The 23,106-nt window shown below is 34.0% G+C and overlaps 1 protein-coding gene and 1 pseudogene across 1 annotated transcript in view; both read left to right on the forward strand.

Moving 5' to 3' along the window:
- Positions 1–23,106, forward strand: part of Arhgap20 (Rho GTPase activating protein 20) — a 119,754-nt gene that overhangs the window by 16,860 nt on the left and 79,788 nt on the right. The window contains exon 2 of the mRNA XM_076843791.2: positions 2,667–2,749. Within this exon, the coding sequence (XP_076699906.2) occupies positions 2,667–2,749 (83 nt within the window). The remainder of the gene's footprint in view (positions 1–2,666; positions 2,750–23,106) is intronic.
- On the forward strand, positions 19,246–19,572 carry LOC143392091 (large ribosomal subunit protein eL34 pseudogene; annotated as a pseudogene).

Consider the following 23,106-nt stretch of genomic DNA (forward strand, 5'->3'; position numbering starts at 1 on the left):
CTGATTCCAAAACCAAACAAAGACAACTCAAAGAAAGAAAACTTCAGACCAATATCTCTAATGAATATAGATGTAAAAATCCTCAATAAAATTCTGGAAAACCGGATACAAAAACATATCAAAAAGTTCAGGCACCATGATCAAGTGGGATTCATCCCCGGGATGCAAGGTTGGTTCAACATAAGGAAATCAATAAATGTAATTCATCACATCAATAGACTTAAAGATAAGAACCACATGATCATCTCAATAGACGCAGAAAAAGCATTTGACAAAATACAGCATCCCTTTATGTTCAAAACACTAGAAAAACTAGGGATAATAGGAACTTACCTCAACATTGTAAAAGCTTTCTATGCTAAGCCTCAGGCCAGCATCATTCAAAACGGAGAAAAACTGAAGGCATTCCCTCTAAAATCTGGAACAAGACAGGGATGTCCTCTCTCACCACTTCTATTCAACATAGTTCTGGAAACACTGGCCAGAGCAATTATAAGAAAGAAATTAAAGGAATAACCATAGGAAAAGAAGAACTTAAACTAGCACTTTTTGCTGACGATATGATTCTATACCTTGAAGACCTAAAAAAAACCTTTATCTATTTTTTTTTAGAGAGAGAATTTTTTTAATATATACTTTTTAGTTTTCGGTAGACACAACATCTTTATTTTATTGTATTTTTTATGTGGTGCTGAGGATGGAACCCAGCGCCTGGCAATGCCAGGCGAGCGCGCTACCGCTTAAGCCACATCCCCAGCCCCATTTATCTATTTTTGAGATTGCAAAAATAGTGTTTTCTCTCTTGTAAAAAAAAAACATTGGAGTAGCTTACCAATTTTTTAAAAAAGATTACCTTTACAAATATTTCCTTCCACAACAGTATCTACTATTTATTGATTTTATCTAGATAAAAATATCAAGCACTTAGGAATTCTGAAGAATAAAGTCACATAGTAGATAGTTTTTTTTTTTCTAATATTCTTAGTTGTAGGTAGACACAGTACCTTTATTTGTTTGTTTGTTTATGCAGTGCTGAGAATCAAACCCAGTGCCTCACACCTACTAGGCAAGTGCTCTACCACTGATAACCCTAGCCCCTGGATAATGATTTTTTAAGGTAACACTGCTTAAAGATTACCTTCTGTTTCTTGTGAGGCAATGAATCATAATTAATCATGTCACAGAATAACTGAAATTTGTTGGTGCTAGTATAAGCATAACCTCAACCTATCCTGATAAGTTTGTTCTATTATACATTTATAAAGGAATCAATAGTCTCAGTGTGTCTTGATGTATTTTGTATTTTATGTAGTTGTTATAAACAAGAAGAAAATCCAAGTTTTTTTCTGAGTGAAGATCAGTGAATTTGTTTCAAAGTTCCCATATCCCTTTGTTTTACTGTTCAAGCAAATGAGATTTATGTATTTTGAAAGAATTAATACGTAAATCTGATTAAATTTCATCCTATTTGGTGTTCTTTTATTGCTTATAAGCAAAATGAAGGCCGAAAATCCTAAATGCCTAGTGCACATATTATTTGTTTTCTTGCATATACAGGGTAATAACACAAATAGAATTTGTAGACCAAATTTTCTTGGCAAGGAAATAGAGGCTTAGAGAAATGGCTGAATCATCTTAGGTTTCATATTTAATTAGTGGTAGGGTAAGTCTGAGTACACATAGTAGGACCTCAAATAAAAACAGTATTTTGCCTATATTTTGATTGCTTTCTCTTCAATCTCTATCTGGATCATTTTTCCTCAATTTCTGCATTCAGATCTAGGTCCTATTTTTTACTTTTTAAGAAATGATTCCTCTATGAATTGTGTAATAGGATGCAATGCACCATCAGTTTTAAATGGTTCCTATTAGAGCACCATCGACTTCTCAAGCATGGCTGACCTGGGCCCTTAGGCAGTGGGTAAAACCTCTTGAGTCTAATAGGATAGTGCAAGCGGGTATAACTAGAAGAATTGTTGTTATTTGTTACTATATTGTTAATCTTACTTATCAATCTCTAGAACCAGATCCTTCTGGCTATATGTAAAGCTGTAAGATTAAAGTAATTAATCCAGAAAATTTAATTTGAATAACACCTCATTTACCACAAATTTTAGATCTCTGGAAACAGCATCCAGAATAGCTTACATTTCACAAAAAAAGAAGAAAAATTTTTTTCTTTTTGTAAGTTGTAGCAAAATAATGTTTAGAAGAAGTGATTCCCAAATATGGACATATTTACATTTTTTAAAAATTAAAGGTTTATTACATATTTGAGAATATTGGTTGCTATGTTTTTGTTTTAACTGGTTTTCCTCCCCTTTACTTGACCACTCCAAGTCCTTTCTTTCTGTGAAACCTAATTAGGGACCTATGAAGTAGGCTAAACTAATGATATTTTGTGATATGAATGAGATAATCTATGCCCAGTCTCTAGTTATAGTACCAGACACACAATACTAATGGTTATAATGGTGCTTTTCCAAGATAGTCTAGTCAACCTTTAACCTCTTTATTCTCTGACCACAAAAACCACTTACTGCTTACACTACTTTTTGACACTTAACTCTCCTATTTTAGATGTTACAGTTTCAATAATCAATGAAATCATATACTTCCCTTACAAGCCATATGGCCTTCATTTTGATTTTTTTTTCCCTCACCAGAAAATGAAAACACTAGCAGAAAGGAGAAGGAGTGCTCCATCTCTTATCTTGGATAAAGCTCTGCAAAAACGGCCTAGTACCAGGTAGGTACAAAACTTTATATACACATTTGGTTTGTGCTTAGAAATTTATGTTAGATGTGTTTTGGGATCATGTGCTATTTTGTAAAGGAGGGGATTATTTATCAGCATTAGAATTCTTTTTTTTTTTAAAGAGAGAGTGAGAGAGGAGAGAGAGAGAGAGAGAGAATTTTAATATTTATTTTTTAGTTATCGGCGGACACAACATCTTTGTTTGTACGTGGTGCTGAGAATCGGGCCGCACGCATGACAGGCGAGCGCGCTACCACTTGAGCCACATCCCCAGCCCTCAGCATTAGAATTCTATGTTTAATAATAGAAAACAGGATTTCTGTTCTGAAATTATTTGATAAGACATATTCTTCTTTTTTTTTTTTTTTTTGGTACTAGAGATTGAACCCAGGTGTGCTTAACCACTGAGCAACACATCCCCAGCCCTTTTTAAAATATTTTATTTAGAGACAGGGTCTTGCTAAGTCGCTTAGGGCCTCACTAAATTCCTAAGGCTGGCTTTGAACTCAAGAATCTCCTGCCTCAGCCTGCTGAACAGCTGGGATTTCAGGCGTGGGTCACCATACCTGGTGATAAGACTATTCTTTATGATAATCAGAGCCCTTTAGAGTGAGTATACTTGTTTGGTTGCTTTAAAACTGATTCAGAAATGAATCTTACATCGTAGAGATATGAAGATTCCATGTTTGTCAAACTTTGTAGAACAATTAGAAAGCACAATACTCAAAAATGGATTTCACTTATGTATAAAAATTTACTTATTTTTGTCCCAAGGTGATGCCTGTACATGAATATTTTAACCAATTTTAAATATAAAGAAAGATATGAAGTAAGATTTTTTTAAATGAATATTGATTTTTTTTAAGTAGTATTGGTTAATTAGTGAAGTTTGAAATGGAAAAACAGGCTAAATAGCGACTAATGGTCACTTCACCTATTAAGACTAATTATTATTTTGATTGAAATTTTCAGAAAGTCTTTTGTAGTATATAGAAATTGAATTGGATATTCAGTCATTTATTTATTTATTTATTTTCTTTTTTTTATTGGTTGTTCAAAACATTACAAAGCTCTTGACATATCATATTTCATACATTAGATTCAAGTGGGTTATGAACTCCCATTTTTAACCCCCAATACAGATTGCAGAATCACATCGGTTACACATCCACATTTTTACATAATGCCCTATTAGTAACTGTTTTATTCTGCTATCTTTCCTATCCTCTACTATCCCCCCTCCCCTCCCCTCCCATCTTCTCCCTCTACCCCATCTACTGTAATTCATTTCTCTCCTTGTTTATTTTCCCATTCCCCTCACAACCTCTTATGTGTAATTTTGTATAACAATGAGGGTCTCCCTCCATTTCCATGCAATTTCCCTTTTCTCTCCCTTTCCCTCCCACCTCATGTCTCTGTTTAATGTTAATCTTTTCTTCCTGCTCTTCCTCCCTGCTTTGTTCTTAGTTGCTCTCATTATATCAAAGAAGACATTTGGTATTTGTTTTTTAGGGATTGGCTAGCTTCACTAAGCGTAGTCTGCTCTAGTGCCATCCATTTCCCTGCAAATTCCATGATTTTTGTCATTTTTTAGTGCTGCATAATATTCCATGGTGTATAAATGCCACATTTTTTTTTATCCATTCATCTATTGAAGGGCATCTGGGTTGGTTCCACAGTCTAGCTATTGTGAATTGTGCTGCTATGAACATCGATGTGGCAGTATCCCTGTAGTACGCTCTTTTAAGGTCTTCAGGGAATAGACTGAGAAGGGCAATAGCTGGGTCAAATGGTGGTTCCATTCCCAGCTTTCCCAGGAATCTCCATACTGCTTTCCAAATTGGCGGCACCAATTTGCAGACCCACCAGCAATGTACAAGAGTACCCTTTTCCCCACATCCTCGCCAGCATTTGTTGTTGTTTGACTTCATAATGGCTGCCAATCTTACTGGAATGAGATGATTCATTTATTTATTAAATGGCATTTTAACTCAGGAGTTTTTATGTTCAAGCCCTGTGATGACATTCCTCTAAGCAATGAATCCTTTTATATAAAGTGAAGCCATTATCATCTTTATTTAAAGTGAGGTAACACCAGTAATTATTAGTCCTATGAATTATCTGCTACTTTAACAAAATATATGTGGAAACATGGAAGTTTTTCAGCGCCAAAATAAATTATATTTGCCAATCTCAATTAGTGAAATTTATCAAAGTGACTTTGGATTATTTGCTTCAGCATTGTATTTGCATTAGTATAGATGAAAGAATTGTTATGTCTTCACAATTTGAGCTTGATTGCCTAAAATGTAGTAGAAAGTATTTTAAAAGGAGGTGGATACACAAAGGAGGCAAAATTATCAGTATATCTGTCTTTAATTCTCTTTTGGGTATGTAAATATTTGTTGTCTTTTTTTTTAAGCAGGTACAGTTTTAGGTGAAATTTATTAGAGGCTTCTAGGTTGGAAATACACTAGGCTTTTTAGTTTAAAAGTAGTCCTAATATCATATATAAAGTATCTTCAATCTGATCTCAGGGATCAGTAGTCACTTTCTCCCCAACCCAAGGCTAGAATACATATTAGTATACATATAGGTACTGAAACTTACTAAAATATTAAATTCACTTATAAACCAATGGCTCCGAAATAAGTGGTGCTAACCTCTAGGAAGCACTTTGGAATTGTGTGGAGCATTGAGTTTTTCACAGGGAATTGTTGGGCAGCAGCCAAAAATGTAAAGCATAGAACATCCTATGTAGCAAAGAGCTGTGCAATTCCTTCATAGCTTTTGAATGTTCTATGTATGGAATATTTGTGAAGGGGGAAAACCTTTATGTAGTTTTCTATGCCTAAGCTTGTTTTATTTATGAACACAAAAGTATTTCATACATTTTAATAAATACTAAATTTCCTAGAAATGCACCTTTATACATCAAGAGATAATTGTACTTCATATGGTTTGGAACCTTTTCCAGAAATCACTTGCTATACTTCATTTTTGTTTACTTGTTGCATAAGATAGTTTTTTATCCTACCTCTCTTAAATTTGAATGTATCACTTAAAAGTAGATGTGAGCATCTATTTCATCATCTTTTGATAGTCATGCTTACACATACACATATTGAGAAATACAAATTATTTTATTTTTATTTTATATTGCTGTTAGAATATTTTATTAGTATGTTTGAAATTATTTTAAATACCCATGAATTTCATTTTACGATATAAAAGGAGAAATTAAAATAATTGTGTGTATATAGACTTTTATATATAACAAAAGGGCATTGGATTTAGTAGGACCAAGAACCACCAGTATAGATGAGGTGCCAGGTTAGGCAAAGTGCTAACACTTATCTGACTCACTAGGAAAGTTCATTTATTATTGTTTGGGGTTAGAGAATTAGTCCAATAATATACAGCCATGTCCCTCCCCGCTTCCCTTTTACCTCTGCAATAATTAGTGTTTATCTTAGAGCCAGTTCGCAAATTCCTGTCTCAGCAGTCACAAAAAACAATGCGTTTTGTGTCAAAATAGCCCTAAGGAAAAATGTTTTCAGTTAAAGTTGTATGTGTTTTAAATCAGCTTATTTCCTATTAGTTTCTATAAGTCAATGAGTGTAGCGCTCGGGAACAGGACATTCTTAGAGAAATGATGTTTTTAAACTCTGTGTATGTAGCTGTTGGTGGTTAGACTCTGAATCTGTACAGAATATTTGTACGTATAACATTAGTTTTGGAAAGAACTTTAAAGGTGACCTAGATTGATAATTACCAAACCTTTCTAACTTGGTATTCTACAGTGGGACTCAAGCATCTGCATATTTTCTTTCAAAAACACTCTTCAGTTGACTCTGTCGCACTCCTTTTTTAAAAAACGAAAATTATTTTGGCAGGAACACTAAGTATGAATTCTACCACTTTACAGATTTTTAAGTATACAGTGTATTACTGCTATCTATAGGATTCTGATGTAGTCTTGGTGGAGAACAACTGTCCTTTTGTACTTATTTGCTTACAAAAAATACCAAAACAGTTTTAAGAAAGTATTTTAAATTAATAAAAGTAGTACATATTTCTTATAAAGCAAACAACAGGGATATGTATAAAACAAAAAGAAAGTCCCCACTTCATCCCAAGGTGTAGCCACTATTAATAATTTGTATATTCTATTTTTGGCCTGTGGGAAGGTGCCAGAGATTGAACTCAGGGGCACTTGACCACTAAGCCACATCCCCAGCCCTATTTTGTATTTTATTTAGAGACAAGGTCTCACTGAGTTGCTTAGCACCTTGATTTTGCTGAGGCTGGCTTTGAACTCAAGAGCTTCCTGCCTCAGCCTCCTGAGCTGCTGGGATTACAGGCGTGCACCACTGTGCCCAGCAATTCTTTTCAGTTTTATATATGCACAAGTCACTGGAATTTTGATTTACTTTCCCTTGTGTTTAAATTCTCATTTTAGCATACATATGTTAGTCATTTTCATTTTCAAGTCTCTTGCACTATTTTGTAATTGGAGTTCAAATCTTATTACAACAGGCATTCAAAAAATATGAATTTTGTCTATATAATACATGTTCCTGAAAAATTACATTAATCATATTTTTATAAATTATTGTTTGCTATTTTAAAGAAATATGTAGTAAATTGTTTTAATTAAGTAATGGACTTTAATTTTTTTTCAAAGTTGTCAAATATTTTTATAATTAGACTTTTGCTTTTATATATGTTACGTGCCAGAAATGTGAAGTTTCTAAAGTCTAAGATGGTAGTACCCCTATTTCGTGTAGAATGTTACACAGTAAAATTATAGTACCTCCCCAGAAGTCATTGTCTCTTGAAATGCAAAATGGGAACTAGCTTGCAAAAGATTTGTATGCAACATGGGGGCAGACATCAAAGAAACAGTATTTTATATATTGGCATTTCATTTTTCTTGGCTTTTTGGTAGACCTATTTCTACTATTGTCCCATGGTTAATTTGCTACTTAATAATAAGATAATAAAGCTTTTCCAAAAGTTTAACAAAATATCTGCAGAGGATTTAAAAGAATACTTTCATTTAACAGCTGTTACATTGCGATTTTTTTTAGTTTAATGAGCAAGCTAAATTGAAAGAAGAGGAAAGAATTGGGTGAATTGATGAGTTGACTGTGTTTATGCATACCTTAAACAATTTTATCACCAGTGTTCTTTGGTGAACCCATAGAGTATGCAGAGGCACTCTACAGATTTTTAACAATTTTTGTCTATGGACACCATTCAAATTATCTGAAGGTGGTTTCTCTAAGTTATATATTTGGGATAGCAGATTATAGACATCTTTCATACTAAGAAGATTGGAGGTTTTCTAAGGTGAGTGGTTATAACATGGCTACATTCAGCTCCTTTTCTTCTTCAACACAGTGGTATTCAGTTCTTTAAGAATGACCTCACCTTGTATCGTTGTCATTCTCCTGTTAAAATGCTGGGCACATATATTAAAGGGTTCAGTTTTCTTGAAAGTAAAATGAGATGTTGAACTATATTATTTGTTAAAAACCCTTATAATCCTATAGTTATATATTATGATTTGTTAAAATTCAGTAAATAAAGACTTCATTACCTATACCCTGAATTCTAAATACACCACACTTTTTAGTCTTGGTTCAAATTTCAGTTCCTTCAGGAACCAACCTTTATAAATAACATTTATCTTCTTATAGCACCTTGTATATCTTTTAATCATGGCACTTATATGTCACTCTCTTTAGTGTCTTAACATGCATTTAGTAATAAGATAAAATAATAATTTTAACAAAATAAAAAGGATTAGCAAGGATGGTGGAATGTGATGGACATTATTATCCAAAGCACATGTATGAAGACTCGAATTGGGTGTCAGCATACTTTATATACAAACAGAGATATGAAAAATTGTGGTATATATAGGTTAATAAGAATTGTAATGCAAAAAAGTACACGTATAAAGGCATGAATTGGTGTGAACACACTTTATATACAAAGATATGAAAAATTGTGCTCTATATGTGTAAGAAGATTTGTAATACGTTCTGCTGTCATGTATTAAAAAATAAAATCAATAAAAAACAAAGAATAATGGAGTAATAACAAACAATAATAGTAGCAAAATAATAAAGCCCAATTTTTTTCCTCTTCTTTAAGTCTAGCTTATTCATTAAATTAAAAAAAACTGACATGTAGGAGCTGTTAAATGAAAGAACTCTTAAATCCCCTGCAGATGTTTTGTTAAACTTTGAGTAAAAACTTAATCATCTTATCATTAAGTAGCAAGTTAACCATGTTAAACTGGTGCTCAATTATTACTTGTCTGATGATTTAGTGAATGAATGAATGGCTCCATTTCTAAACCAAAAGAGGAATTTAATAAGTTAGCACAGTAAAATTTCTAACTCTTCTGCCTTCCTTGAAGTGACAATACATACGAGACTCCCCTTGTTCATTGGTATTATCTGTGAAATTCTCTCTAGGTAAAAATGGTGATTCCTTTTAATAAAGTGATTCTGCATTATTGTTAGGAAGTAATTTCATGTAGCAAAATACCATAAAAACTCATATATGTAGTCTGGAAATGCCACATATATTGCCATTCTTATAGTGTTTTCTGTATTTAAGAATGAATTGAGGTCATACAGATTTTCCCTCCAAAAATTCATAGTTTTGATATGGTACTCCACCCATCTTGTAGAACTTGTACAAAAGCATATTTGTTTTTGTTTTAGATAATAATCTATTACCATTAAATTGGTATTACCTATCTCTTATTTTTACCTCCAAACTAGTTTGTTGTATTTGTTCTTTTTGCAAGACTTTTTGTGCTATGTACTTTACATATATTATCTTTAAATCTCTGCTTACTGCTGCTGAGGAGAACATGAATAGTGAAACCAGGAGAGCACTGTGGTATAGCAGAAAGTGCTTGGGCTTTAGTTGCTGTTCAAATACTGACTCTCCATCCTGATTGTCTCTATGATCTTGGGATTTGTTATCTGATCTCTGACTCTCAAGACGGATCATAATGCTCATATTACAGAATATAAAATGACAAAATGTTTAGAAGATTAACTTGATTATTGCCAGTTGCCATCCTCCCTTCCCTTAGATATATTTCATTTTCAAGCCTTAAAGCTCCCAGATCATCTAATAATGTCATTTTTAATAAAATAAAAAGCACCTACTTTATCATCACACAGTAGTACTTATAGAAGCTGATTGTTGAACCTAGCTCAATGTATAGTGAAAATGGCTTTCCCTAGATCTCACAGTTGATTAATTGTCAGAGAAGGACTAGAACCCAGGTTCTAATACAAGAATATTCTTTGTATTATATAAGCAAAAGGAGTATGCTCCAGTATTGTAAGCATATGGACTCAGGAACCAGTTGCCAGACCTGAATCCCATGCTTTTCTTACTAGCTGTGTGATCTTGAGTATATTTTAACCAGAGATAATAACAGTACCAACTCATGGAGTTTAATGAGGACTAAATAGATCTTATATATGAAAAGTTCACAAATTTGTCTGTGATACATGATCAGATTTTTTTTTATCTTTTCTTTTGTGTATGTGTGTGTAGAGAGAGAAAGATATATAGACATACAAACACTGGTATTATTACTAGTGGTATAGCGATATTTAATAGCAATAGTAAAAAGATTAACTAGAAATACACATTATCCTTGTGGAGAGATTTTTTGAGGATGAAAGCAGATGAGAAATTTAAAAATATGTAAGATGTAAAATCCAGAAACTTAGCTAGAGTCTAGTATTGATTTATTTTTGGTAGATAATTTATTTTTAGCCTGAAGCTCTGAACAGTTTGAGCTTTTTCTTGATAGACCCTGACAACTCTTGAGGGTTGTCTGAAAAATGAGGGCTTGAGCCATGGAGTATTGATCTATTTGCACAGCTACTTAAGATGAAGAAGCTCTAAGTAATTCTTATATTGCCAAAGCTATGAATTAGATAGATAGATAATTGGATAATTTGGAGTGAAGATGGTAGGTTGACAGAGCCCAATCAGAAGACATTGGATAACTAGGAAAGCATCCATTTGCTAACTGGCTTCTGGCTTCTGTTTCCTTTTAGTCAGTTTTTTCCAGTTGTACATGACCACACACACATATACAGATGCTCACATTGTCCTGTTGTTGTTGTTGTTATTATTATTATTATTATCTCCATTGTGTTTTATGAATACCTTATTATTTCATTTCCTTTTTTCTGTCATGTTTAGCATCGTGATTTTAATAGTAGCCTCAAATGAATAACATCAGACATTCAAATGAAGGGAGTGCATTCATACTATAGAATAGTTTATTGAGGACTATGGTAAAATTTGTTCTCATAACAAAATGAAGAACTGCCTCTACCTTTGACAGAGTGAAACTTCCAAATATAGTAATGGTAATGAAGTGAGTGGCATGAGTAAAAGCCTCTCTTAAGCTAATCCTCTTAATTAGTAGCAGTAACAGTGGGATATAACTTAAAGAAAAAGTTAATTTAAGAGAAATTTCTAGATTTTGTTTTGAAATTTTACATTTTCTTGGTATAAGACTTTTTGTTAAATATTTACTTTTTAGCTATAGGTGAACACAATATCATTATTTTATTTTTATGTGGTGCTGAGGATTGAACCAATGCCTCACATACACTAAGCAAGCTCTCTACCTCTGAGCCACAACCAGCCCCTGGTATAAGGCTTTTAAACAAAGTTTTTAATTTTAGAGGAATTTTAAATATTTTTTTCAGAATTACAATAAACTATACTAACATGTTATCTCAGGACAAGGGGGAACCTATGCTAAACACTATTTCTTTTTCTATCTTACATTACATATCAGTTAGCTCTAGAAAATATTTATTCCTAAAGTTTTTGAGTAAGTGTTCTGAGGGTTTTAATTCATGATCCATGGATAATCCAAGATATGTAATGAAAAGAATACCAAAGCAGAAATTTAATACATGAGGATCAGCATTCTACAAGATCCTTTTATTTCCTTGCAAGGAAAAAAAATCAAAGTGTAAAGTTCAAATATAAAGGAAAAAGTAGCTGTTTTATAAGGTGGCAAAATTTTACCAAATACAATTCCTTGCTTTATTAGGTAAAACACTTTCCAGGCCCATGTATTGCTTTATTCTTAATGCAAACTACTTTTCATATTTGGTGGGGATAGTTATTAGGAATTAAATCCAGGGGCACTTTACCTTTCAGCTATATCTCTATTCCTTTTTATGTTTTATTTTGAGACAGGGTCTGCTAAGTTGCTGAGGCTAACCTCAAACTTGCAATCCTCTTGCCTCAACCCTCTGGAGTTGCTGTGATTACAGGTGTGTACCACTGCACCCAGCACTCATTAAAGAAAAAAAAATCAGATCTATCTGTTCCTGGTGCAGTATGCTATTTCATGGTACTGGGAGGAGTTCTTTAGGAGATTATATTAAGTCCCTGTATGTTCTAGTGGGCTTTGACAGAGTCAAATTACTGTTGTTCTTGCAGAAAAGCATATCGTTTAGTTTCTTCATTCCAACTTTAGTTTAATTTGCTAATTGCAGTTATAATTCAATTTTGTCTTTCATTTTGGCATCAGGAAAGCATTACCTCATTAGTGCATGTTTATTTGCTCATCCTAGTCCTTGTCCACAGGGATAGCAGACTGTCCTAAGACCTGGTAGATATTCCTTTCCTCTGTACAACTTGAAAGCTAAAATTTCCCAGAGTAGTTTTGTTATTCCCTTATTGACTTTTCTTCAGAACCTTTAAAAAATGACATGAAGGAAGCAGAATAATAGTTATTACTACTATTGAGAAGCTTCAGATTATTGTGCTGAAGTGAGTGTGGACTCTGGAACCATCCTTTCCTGTATTTGAGCCCTCTTCCTTCTTAATATCTTTAAGAACTTTTGCAAGTTACATAACTTCTTCATTGTCTCACTTTCCTTATCTGTAAAATGGGGATGGTCTATTAAAAGAGTCAATGTTATAATGTGTTTTAAATATTGTGTTATATAAATTGTGGTTAAATACAATTATTAAAATATATAAATCTGTGTTGTCACCTGTCATATAATGTCTAACTTTCTGAATGTTCCAGACTTTAGTCTTCTCTTGCCAACTTAACCATCTGCTTTTTGAATTCAGGATCCATAATTTCTACTTTTCAAAATCTATATGCTCAGTGCTTAAATACTAGCTGAGCCAAATGGATGATTCCATTTTACTCCTGGCTAAGTAGGTCAGCTCTTAGTTGAAGTGGAAAGAGTAACAGAAGCCCACTACTGCCGGAGAAAGTGTAACAGTCAGTGTTAAAAAACTACCCTAACAGATATCAATTCTGGAGTGACTAGCTGTTTAATGTATGTTGATTGATTCCTCACATATTTACTATGTTTTCTCTATTATGAGTTATTGCCATTGGTTCTTCTGTCCATAACTAGTAGTGTAATGAGAAGACAGGAAGGATTCTAGTTTCCTGCTATAGCACTATATGATCCTGGTAGAGTTATCTATTCTTTCCATAACCAGGACCTTTTTCTCATCTGTCAGTGATGTGGCAGGGTTGAAGGGAGACAGGAGGAAGTGAAGTTAACTAAATGCTTTATGTTCTTTCTCTGTCAGCTCCCAGTTCTATAATTTTTTTTTAATTATCATGGAAATAGTCACAAAGAGTTGGAAATAGTATAGATGGTCCTTGCAACCCTATCATTTTTGTTTATAAAGATTTTATTTTTTGTGCTTAGTGTTAAATAGTATGACAAAAATTTTTCATCTATATGTACTAAAATTAATTATTTGCCCCACCTCTTTTAATATAAGTACAACTCTTAAAACATCTTATGTAATGTGCCGTAAAGAAAAATGAAATTATGGCATTTGCCAGTAAATGGATGAAATTAGAGGCTATCATGCTAAATGAAATAAGCCAGTCCCCCAAAACCAAAGGCCAAATGTTCTCTCTGATATGCAGATGTTAATATCCAATAAGGGGGCAGGGAGTGATCGGACGTTCATTGAATTAGACAAAGGGAAATGAAGGGAAGGGAGGGGAATGGGAATAGGAAAGACAGTAAATGAAGTGTGTATGTTCTTTCAGTGCAGAGTCAAACATTTGCTTGTAACAGTGCAGAGTCAAACATTTGCTTATGTGCAATCTTTGGTTCATCAAAATAATTTCATTTTGGTAGCCAGCTTCTACAATGGCCCCTAGTGATTCCTACTCCTAGTTTTCACAACCTTATCAAATCTCCTCTTACATTGTATCATTGATTTGTGTAACCAATAGGATTTAGCAAATATGTGTCGCTTCTGAGATTAGGTTATAAAAGATTGATCTTCTGTCTCTCTAATCACTCTGGAGGAGCCATGTTATAATCAGCCTTATGGCAGACACATAGGGGAAAGAACTTGGGTAGTGTTACCTCTTCCTTCTGAGAGAGTAGTGGGTCAGGTGAGGCCAGAGAAGTCACTATTTCTTCCTAAAATGTTGAGTAGAATTTATCAGTAAAGTTATCTTGGATTTGACTTTTCTTTCTGAGAAGGTTTTAAGTTATGATATTAATTTCTTCAGTAGATAATATGTAGAATTATTTGGGTATTCAATTCTTTCTTGAGTCGGTTTTGGTGTGTCTTTTTGAGCAATTGTGTGCATTTCATTGATGTTAATTTAATTAACACAAAGTTATGTGTAGTATTCTTTTATATTTTTGAAGTACACAAAAATCATAATATTTCTTCTTCCATTTTTGATATTGGTAATCTTCAAGCTCTCTTTTTTCCTATATCATGTTAGCTAGAGACATCAATTTTCTTTTCAAAGAACCTGCTTTTAGTTTTGTTTTTTTTTGTTTGTTTGTTTTCAGTTTGTTTCATTAACTTATTTTTATAGATTTATTTAAGTATAATTATGTACAATGAAGTACACATGTAAGATTTGTAATTCAATGAATTTTGATATATTATATACCCATGAAATCAAAACTACAATATACTTGTAAACATTTCCATTCCTTTCAAAAGTTTCCTTTATATGCCTTTGTAATCCATTCTTACTTGATGTAGACAGTCAGTGATCTGCTTGATGTTACTAAGGGTTGGTTTTTATTTTGGAGAATTTTACATAAATACCATTTATTTTCTCCTGAGTAGTACTGTTCTCTGTAATGCCACAATTTGGTATCCCTCTTTTCTGCTGGTAGACAGTATTTTTCTTCCAATTTTGTCTTTAAAATAACATTGCTTTGTATTTGTGTGTAGTTGTATTTCATATGTTTTCATTTTTCCAATAAGTGCAGTGGCTAGTTTGCATGTTAGGTGTATTATTAAGAAACTGCCAAATTGTTTCAAAATTGGTTGTACCATTTTATATTCTTGCTAGCAATGTATGAAGATTATAGTTGTTCCACATCCTTACCAATACTTGATATATTTATCCTTTTAAGCATTCTTGTGTATGTGTTATTTTTCTTTAGTTTACGATTTTAGTTTTTATTTCTCTAATGATTAATGATTTTGAGCATATTTTAATGAACTTATTTGGCATCTGTATATCATCTCTGGTAAAGAGTCAGTTCAAATCTTTTCATTCTTCTGTTGAGTTGTTTTATTAAGTTTAAAGTGTTCATTATCTATTCCAAATCTATGCCATTTAATGTGGTAGGCCCTATATTGGCAACTTAAATATAATTAACTAAAATTGAATGCTATACATTCAGTTCCCCAATTATACTAGCCACATTTCAAGAGTTCATTTAGCCAGGTATGTGTAGTGATTACCTATTAGCACAGATATAAAATATTTCTTTCACCTTGGAAAATTACAGTGGTAATGCAGTTCTATAGGTGTTAAGTCTCTTGAAGGGCATATGTTTTTTTTGTTGTTGTTGTTGTTTTGTTTTAATTAGTTACACATGACAGTACAATGACCTTGACATATCATACATTTGAATCAGATGGGATATAATATCTCATTTTTCTGAGTATACAGGTTGCAGAATCACATTGGTCATGCATTCACATATATCCACACAGTAATAATAAAGTCTGTTTCATTTTACTATCCTTCCTATCTCTCCAACTCCTCCCCTCCCCTCCCATCACTTCTCGCTACCTAATCTAGGGTAACACTATTCCTTTTTTTTCCCTCACATCTTCATACATGTATTTTGTATAACAATGACGGTCTCCTTCCACCATCCATGCAATTCCTTTTCTCCTTCCCTTTCCCTCCCACCCCTCTTCCCTATGTAGAGGTAATCTCATTCCCATGCTCTTCCTCTCTTCCCCATTTTGAGTCGCCCCCCCTTATATCAGAGAAGACATTTGGCATTTGTTTTTTTGGGATTGGCTAACTTCACTTAGCATAATATGCTCTAATGCCATCCATTTCCGTGCAAATGCCATGGTCTTATTATTTTTTAGTGCTGAGTAATATTCCATTGTGTATATATGCCTCATTTTTTATCTGTTCATCCATTGAAGGGCATCTAGGTTGGCTCCACAGTCTAGCTATTGTGAATTGTGCTGCTATAAACATTGATGTGGCTGTGTCCCCGTAGTATGCTGTTTTTAGGTCCTTTGGGTATAGTCCGAGAAGAGGAATAGGTGGGTCAAATGATGGTTCCATTTCCAGCTTTCCAAGGAATCTCCATACTGCTTTCCAAATTGGCTGCACCAATTTTCAGTCCCACCAGCAGTGTATGAGTGTACTATTTTCCCTGCATCCTCACCAGCACTTCTTGTTGTTTGTCTTCATCATGGGTGCCATTCTTACTAGAGTGAGATGGTATCTTAAGTAGTTTTAATTTGCATTTTTCTGATTGCTAGAGATGATGAGCATTTCTTAAGAACTCAAAAAGATAAACACCAAAAAAAAACCAAATAACCCAATCAACAAATGGGCCAAGGACCTGAACAGACACTTCTCAAAAGAGGATATACAGTTAATCAACAAATATACGAAAGGCTCATAATCTCTAGGGCATATGTTTTGTGAATACTTTCTTTGTTTGTAACATGCCTTTATTATTCTCATAAAATGTCTTTAATAAGACTCAAGTTTAATAGAGTCTAGTTTATCACTTTTTCTTTTTATGCTTTTGGACTATGTTCTGTTTTAAAAATGTTTTGCTAGACCCGAGGTCAAGATTTCCTCTTGTGTATGCTTTTAGAAATTTTATAATTTCAGAATTTAATCATTTTTATTGCATGCAACTATCTACTGTTCTGGCATTGTTTTTGAAAAGATTATCCTTTCCCCAATTAATTGCCTTTTCACCTGGTCATATAATCAATTTGCTATGTAAATATGGATCTCCTACTAGACTCATTCCAATATGACACTGTCTTGATTACAGTAACTTTAAAAGGTATTTAAAATACGGTTGTACAGGTATTTCATTGTTGTTAAAATTTGTGAATCTGCTTGACAATTTCTACAGTAAGAAAGTTGCTGAGGTTTTAACAGTGATTGCATTTCATTGATCACTGTGGGTAAAATCAGAATTTTAACAATATTGAGTTTTCCCAACCATGATCACAGTATCTCTTCATTTGTTTCATTGTGTTTTTGTTTCTCTTTAACAATGTTTAATAAGTGTCTGGCACATATTTTGTCAAATTTATCCTTAGGTATTTTATATGTTTTGATGGGGTTATTAAGTAGTACTGTTTTTACATTTCTAATTCCAATTGTTCATTTGGTAGTATATAGGGAAAAATTGGGAGTAGAAGAGAGATCTTATATTTGGTGACCTTATTAAACTCACTTATTCAAGTAGAATTTTCATTTTAGATTCATTAGTATGTTCCACATAAATAATCATATCTTTTACCCAGTGTTGCTTATATTCATGAGATTTCTCCATTTTGGCTATTGTGACTGTGAACTATTTCTGGCCCTATGAATTCAGGGAACTGTTCTACCTGCTTTCTCCTTGTGGTTATTTCCCACGCCTCAGGTAATTTTCTCACACACATTGATCAATTCTTAGATGAAAACTTGTATGGAACCCTTTGTGGATCTCTGAGATCTGCAGCTCTGTTTCTGGACGTTTCTTTCTTCATTGGCACTCTGCTTCATGAAATGGTACCTATGTTTTCTGAATGGGCAATTCAGTCTCCCTGTGACTGGGCTCCATTTGCCTTCCTCCTTGCATTATAGAGTGGAATCTCTCTGTAGGCAGTATTAGACCTTACCTCCTTCATTTCCTTTCTCTTAGGGGTCATTATTCTCTGATTCTGTTTGAAAATGATTTTTTCTATATCCTCTCCTATTTTATGTATTATTTTTGTAGCTTAATTTATTCTAGCACTGGGGCTGGGGCTGTGGCTCAGTGATAGAACACTTGCCTAGCATGTGTGAGGCACTGGGTTCGATTCCCAGCACCACATATAAGTAATAAATAAAGGTCAATCAACAACTAAAAAAAATTATTCTAGCATAGTTGGGAATTGAAATTGCTATGTTGATGACTTTTATTCTTACTATTTTCTTTCTTCTATTTAATTTGAATTTTATTTCTTCTTTTCCTAGCTTCTTAAAATGGAAATTAAATCAACAATCTTATCTTTTTTAACACGAATTTTTTGTAGCACTACTTTAGTTGCATTAAACACTTTTAAGTATGTTGAGTTTTCATTTTCATTCACTTCAAAATTATTGTTTTGTGTATTGCATTGCCAAATATTTGGTCACTTTCCCTATGTGGGTTTTTAGGGGGTTTTTTTGCTACTTGATTAAATTTTATTGTAATTAGAAAGCATATTCTTATATGATTTCTTTAAATAACCAAAATTTTGATGTTGAAATGAACCTGTATGAATATCAGTATACCAGAATTGATATCATATGATATGGAACATCCAACACATGGAAAAAAATGTATTTCTGCATGAGTTTGTTCATCTTTAATATCTTTCAGCAGGGTTATATGGTTTGCAGTGTACTGGTATTTTATATCTTCTGTCATATCTACCCTTAAGTAAAATATGAAAATATTTTAATGCTATTGTAAATAGTCCTTCTTAGTTTCATTTTTCAAATATTTGTTCACTGTATATACAAATACAATTGGTTTTTCTATATTGATCTTATCTTTCAGCCTTGATAAATTCACTTAGTAGTTTTAGTAGATTTTTATTTAGATTCTGTTTAACTCTTTACTAGATTAACCATGTCCGTGAACAAGAACAATTTTACTTCTTCTAAACTAGATGCATTTTATTTTCCTTTCTTTCCTGATTTCTCTGACCAAAATCTGCAGGTAGAGTATTGAAGAGAATTGGAGTTAGTGGACATCTTTTATTTCTGACATTAGAAATGCCTAGAATGCTGTCTCTTTATCCTAAGGGAATATTGAATTTTGTCTAATGCATTTTCAACATCACTGTCCATTGAGATTATAATATAATTTTTCTTTTTAAAATTTATACTATGGCTCTTCCAGGAACATTATCTAGAGGCACTTAGAATGGTCTGGTGTTTGACCTGCTGTCATAGGTTATTTTATAATACAGCCTCTAGCAAAACTTTATTCAAACAAGGTTGGTAAAGTACTTGAATCTGCATGTAGTTTGTGCCCAGGCATATTTTGAGGGGTTTATGATGTGAGACCTTATGAAATTGTCTAAAATGAAGACTTATAGTAGGAACTATGGTGTTTACATGGGTGCTAAATGTGTCCATGAGAGGATCAAGTGTGCTTTTGCTTATTGAGAAATAGAATATCATTGTGAAAATGTTGACAGCACAAGCATAATCAGAAAGCTTAATTTTAAAAAACATGAATCTTCTTTGAGTAACAAAAATTCAGAAGGTGTCCCTGGGATAAACCATACTTGATCATGATGTTTTGTATGTAATTTTCTAGTATTTTATTAAGAATTTTTGTGTCTGTGTTCATCAGGGATATTGGTCTAAAGTTTTCTTTCCTTGATACATCTTTGTATGATTTGGTATGAGGATGATACTAGCGTTGTAAAATGAGTTTGGAAGGGTTCTATACATCGGTGATGAATCATCTGAAAGAGAATTAGGAAAACTATCCCATTCACAATAGCCTCAAAAAAATTAGGAATCAATTTAACAAGAGGTGAAATACCTCTACAATGAAAACTATAGAACACTAAAGAAAGAAATTGAAGAGGATCTTAGAAAATGGAAAGCTCTCCCATGTTTTTGAGAGGCAGAATTATAATAGTCCAAAAGGCCATACTACCAAAAGTACTATACAGATCTAATGCATATTCTATTAAAATTGCAATGACATTCTTCATAGAAATAGAAAAAGCAGTCATGAAATACAGTTAGAAAAATAAGAGACCCAGAATAGCCAAAGAAATCCTTAGTGAGAAAAGTAAATCTTGAGGCATCACAATACTGGACCTTAAATTATAGTACAGTGCTACCATAACAAAAACAGGATGGTATTAGCACCAAAACAGATGTGAAGATCAGAGGTAGAGAACAGAAGACAAACCGACATAAATAGTTATCCCATACTAGACAAAGGTACTGTAAATATACGTTGGAGAAAAGGTAACTTCTTCAACAAATGGTGTTGGGAAAATTGGAAATCCACATGTAGCAAAATGAAATTAAATTCCTCTCTATCACTCTGCATAAAACTCAACTCAAGTGGATTAAGGACCTAGGCATTAGATAAAGAGATCCTGTGTCTACTAGAACAAAAAGGAGGCCCAAATCCCCATTATGTCAGCTTACAAACTGAATTAGTTAACAAGACTCATAAAGTGCAAAAAGTAAAATCAGAAATTATTAAATGGGATGGTATCACACTAAAAAGCTTCTTCACAGCCAAGGAAACAATCAGAGCCTATGAATAAAGCCTATGAAATGAGAGGAAATCTTTGCCACTGCACCTCAGATAGGGCATTAACATGCAGAATATATAAACTCAAAAAACTTAACACCAAAAAAAAAATAACCCAATCAATAAATGGGCAAAAGAACTGAACAGGCACTTCACAGGAGAAATACGATTAGTCAAAAATATATTTTAAAAATGCTCAGCATCTCTAGCAATTACAGAAATGTGAATTAAAACTACACAGATTTATCTCACTCCAGTCAGAATGGCAATCATTAAGAATACAAGTACAATAAATGTCGGTGAGGATGTGGGGGAAAAGGTACACTCATAAATTGCTGGAGGGACTGCAAATTAGTGCAGCCACTGTGGAAAGCAGTATGGAGATTCCTCAGAAAACATGGACTGGAACCACCATCTGACCCAGTTATCCCACTCCTCAAAGCAAAGGAATTAAAATCAGCATACTGTAATTACACAGCCACATCAGTGTTTATAGAAGTACAATTCACAATAGCTAAGCTATAGCACCAAACTAGGTGCCCTTCAACAGATGAACGGGTAAAGAAAATGTGGTATATGTACACAATGGGATATAACTCCGCCATAAAGAAGAATGAAATTATGGCATTTGCTGGTAAATGGTTGGAACTGGAGACTATCGTGCTAAGTGAAATAAGCCAATCCACAGAAAAACAAATGCTGAGTGTTCTCTCTGACGTGTGGATGCTAACACACATGGTGGCGGTGGGGTGGGGGCCAAGACCAGAAGTTCACTGGATTAGACAAATGAAGGGAAGGGAGGAGAATAGGAATAGGAAAGACAGTAGAATGAATTGGACATAACTTTCTTGTGTTCATATATGAATATATGACCAATGTAACACCACATCATGTGCAACCACAGAATGGGAAGCTGTACTCCATCTATGTATAACTTTTTCTTTTTCAGGGGTGGGGGGGTTCGAGGAGTTGAACTCAGAGGCACTAAACCACTGAGCCACATTCCCGGCCCTATTTTGCATTTTACTTAGTGACAGGGTATCACTGAGTTGCTTAGTGCCTCACCATTGCTGAAGCTGGCTTTGAACTCACAATCCTCCTGTCTCAGCCTCCTGAGCCGCTGGGATTACAGGTATGCGCCATTGCGCCCGGCCTATAATATGTTAAAATACACTTAGCGTCATGTGCATCTAAAAACAAATGAGAATTTAAAAAAAAAAAACTTAAATAATTGTACTATAGAGACCACCCACACCAACTTGTGTGGAACCCAAGCTCACAGTAGGCCCTAGTCCGCTACTTCGCCTGCGGGGCAGATACCCACCCACCAGAGCCTAGCCTCTGGTGCAGGACCACCCATTCTGACCAGCAGACTGCCCCAGGAGTCAGGCCCACCTTACGTCTGTCCACGCTGACTTGCCCAGAACCCAAGTCCAGGATAGGTCCAAGTTCGCTTCCCACCCCCCATCTGGGATCCTAAGCCTAACCCACTTCCATCTTGTGACACTGCAGAAATTGCCATAGCCTTCCCCACACAGTAACTACTAACTTTTGATGACAGAGCCTACAAGCAGCTGCATCTCAGAGGAGGCATCCCAAAGGGAGTATGAGGCCCACTTTTGCAGCCCCTTCTCTGTAAGACATTGCTTCCATCTTGGGGCATCTTAATTATTATATTGAGTTATGTCTGCTATTGCCATCACCAACCTTAGATGCAGTAGCATATACTGAGTGACACTGACAGGGTCTGGAAGCCCAACATCAAGGTGAGGTACAGACAATTTGCACGGGTACTACAGGAATAAAGGGAAGAAACTAATATCTCAGATCCACATTGCAAGAAAGGGAGACACATCAACAACATGAAAAAACAAGGGAGAAAAGTGCCCCAAACAAACCAGGATACTATAATAACAGAACCCATGGAGAGCGAAGTTGATGAAATGTCAAGAGAAGTAGTTCAGAAGGTTCATAATTAAAATGATCTGTGAATTAAAGAATGACCTAAATGAGCAAATATGGGCAGAAATTGATCACTCCAACAAAGAGATAAGAGAGCAAATACAGTTACCAAAAGATAGTACTAAGAGAGAGAGAGAGAGAGCGCCTCTGAAAAAAATCCAGTCAGAAATCCTTGAAGTGAAGGATATAATAAATTAAATTTAAAAACTCAATAGAAAGCAAAACCAACATACTAGATTACTTAGAAGAAAGAAACGTCAGATAATAAAAACAAAGTATACAATCTGGAAAATAAAGTTGATCACACAGTGAAGATAGCAAGAAACCTTGAACAGAAACTAAAAGAATTATGGGACAGCATCAAAAGACCAAATCTAAGAGTTGTTGGGATAGAGGAAGGCAGAGTTTCAGACCAAAGGAATGCACAATCTCTTCAATGAGATAATATAGAAAATTTCCCAAGCATGAAGAACAAATTGGAAAACCAAATACAAGAGGCTTACATAAGGACACCAAATGTACAAAATTATAACAGAT

The sequence above is a fragment of the Callospermophilus lateralis genome, chromosome 2, assembly GCF_048772815.1.
Source record: "Callospermophilus lateralis isolate mCalLat2 chromosome 2, mCalLat2.hap1, whole genome shotgun sequence".
Lineage (NCBI taxonomy): Eukaryota > Metazoa > Chordata > Mammalia > Rodentia > Sciuridae > Callospermophilus > Callospermophilus lateralis.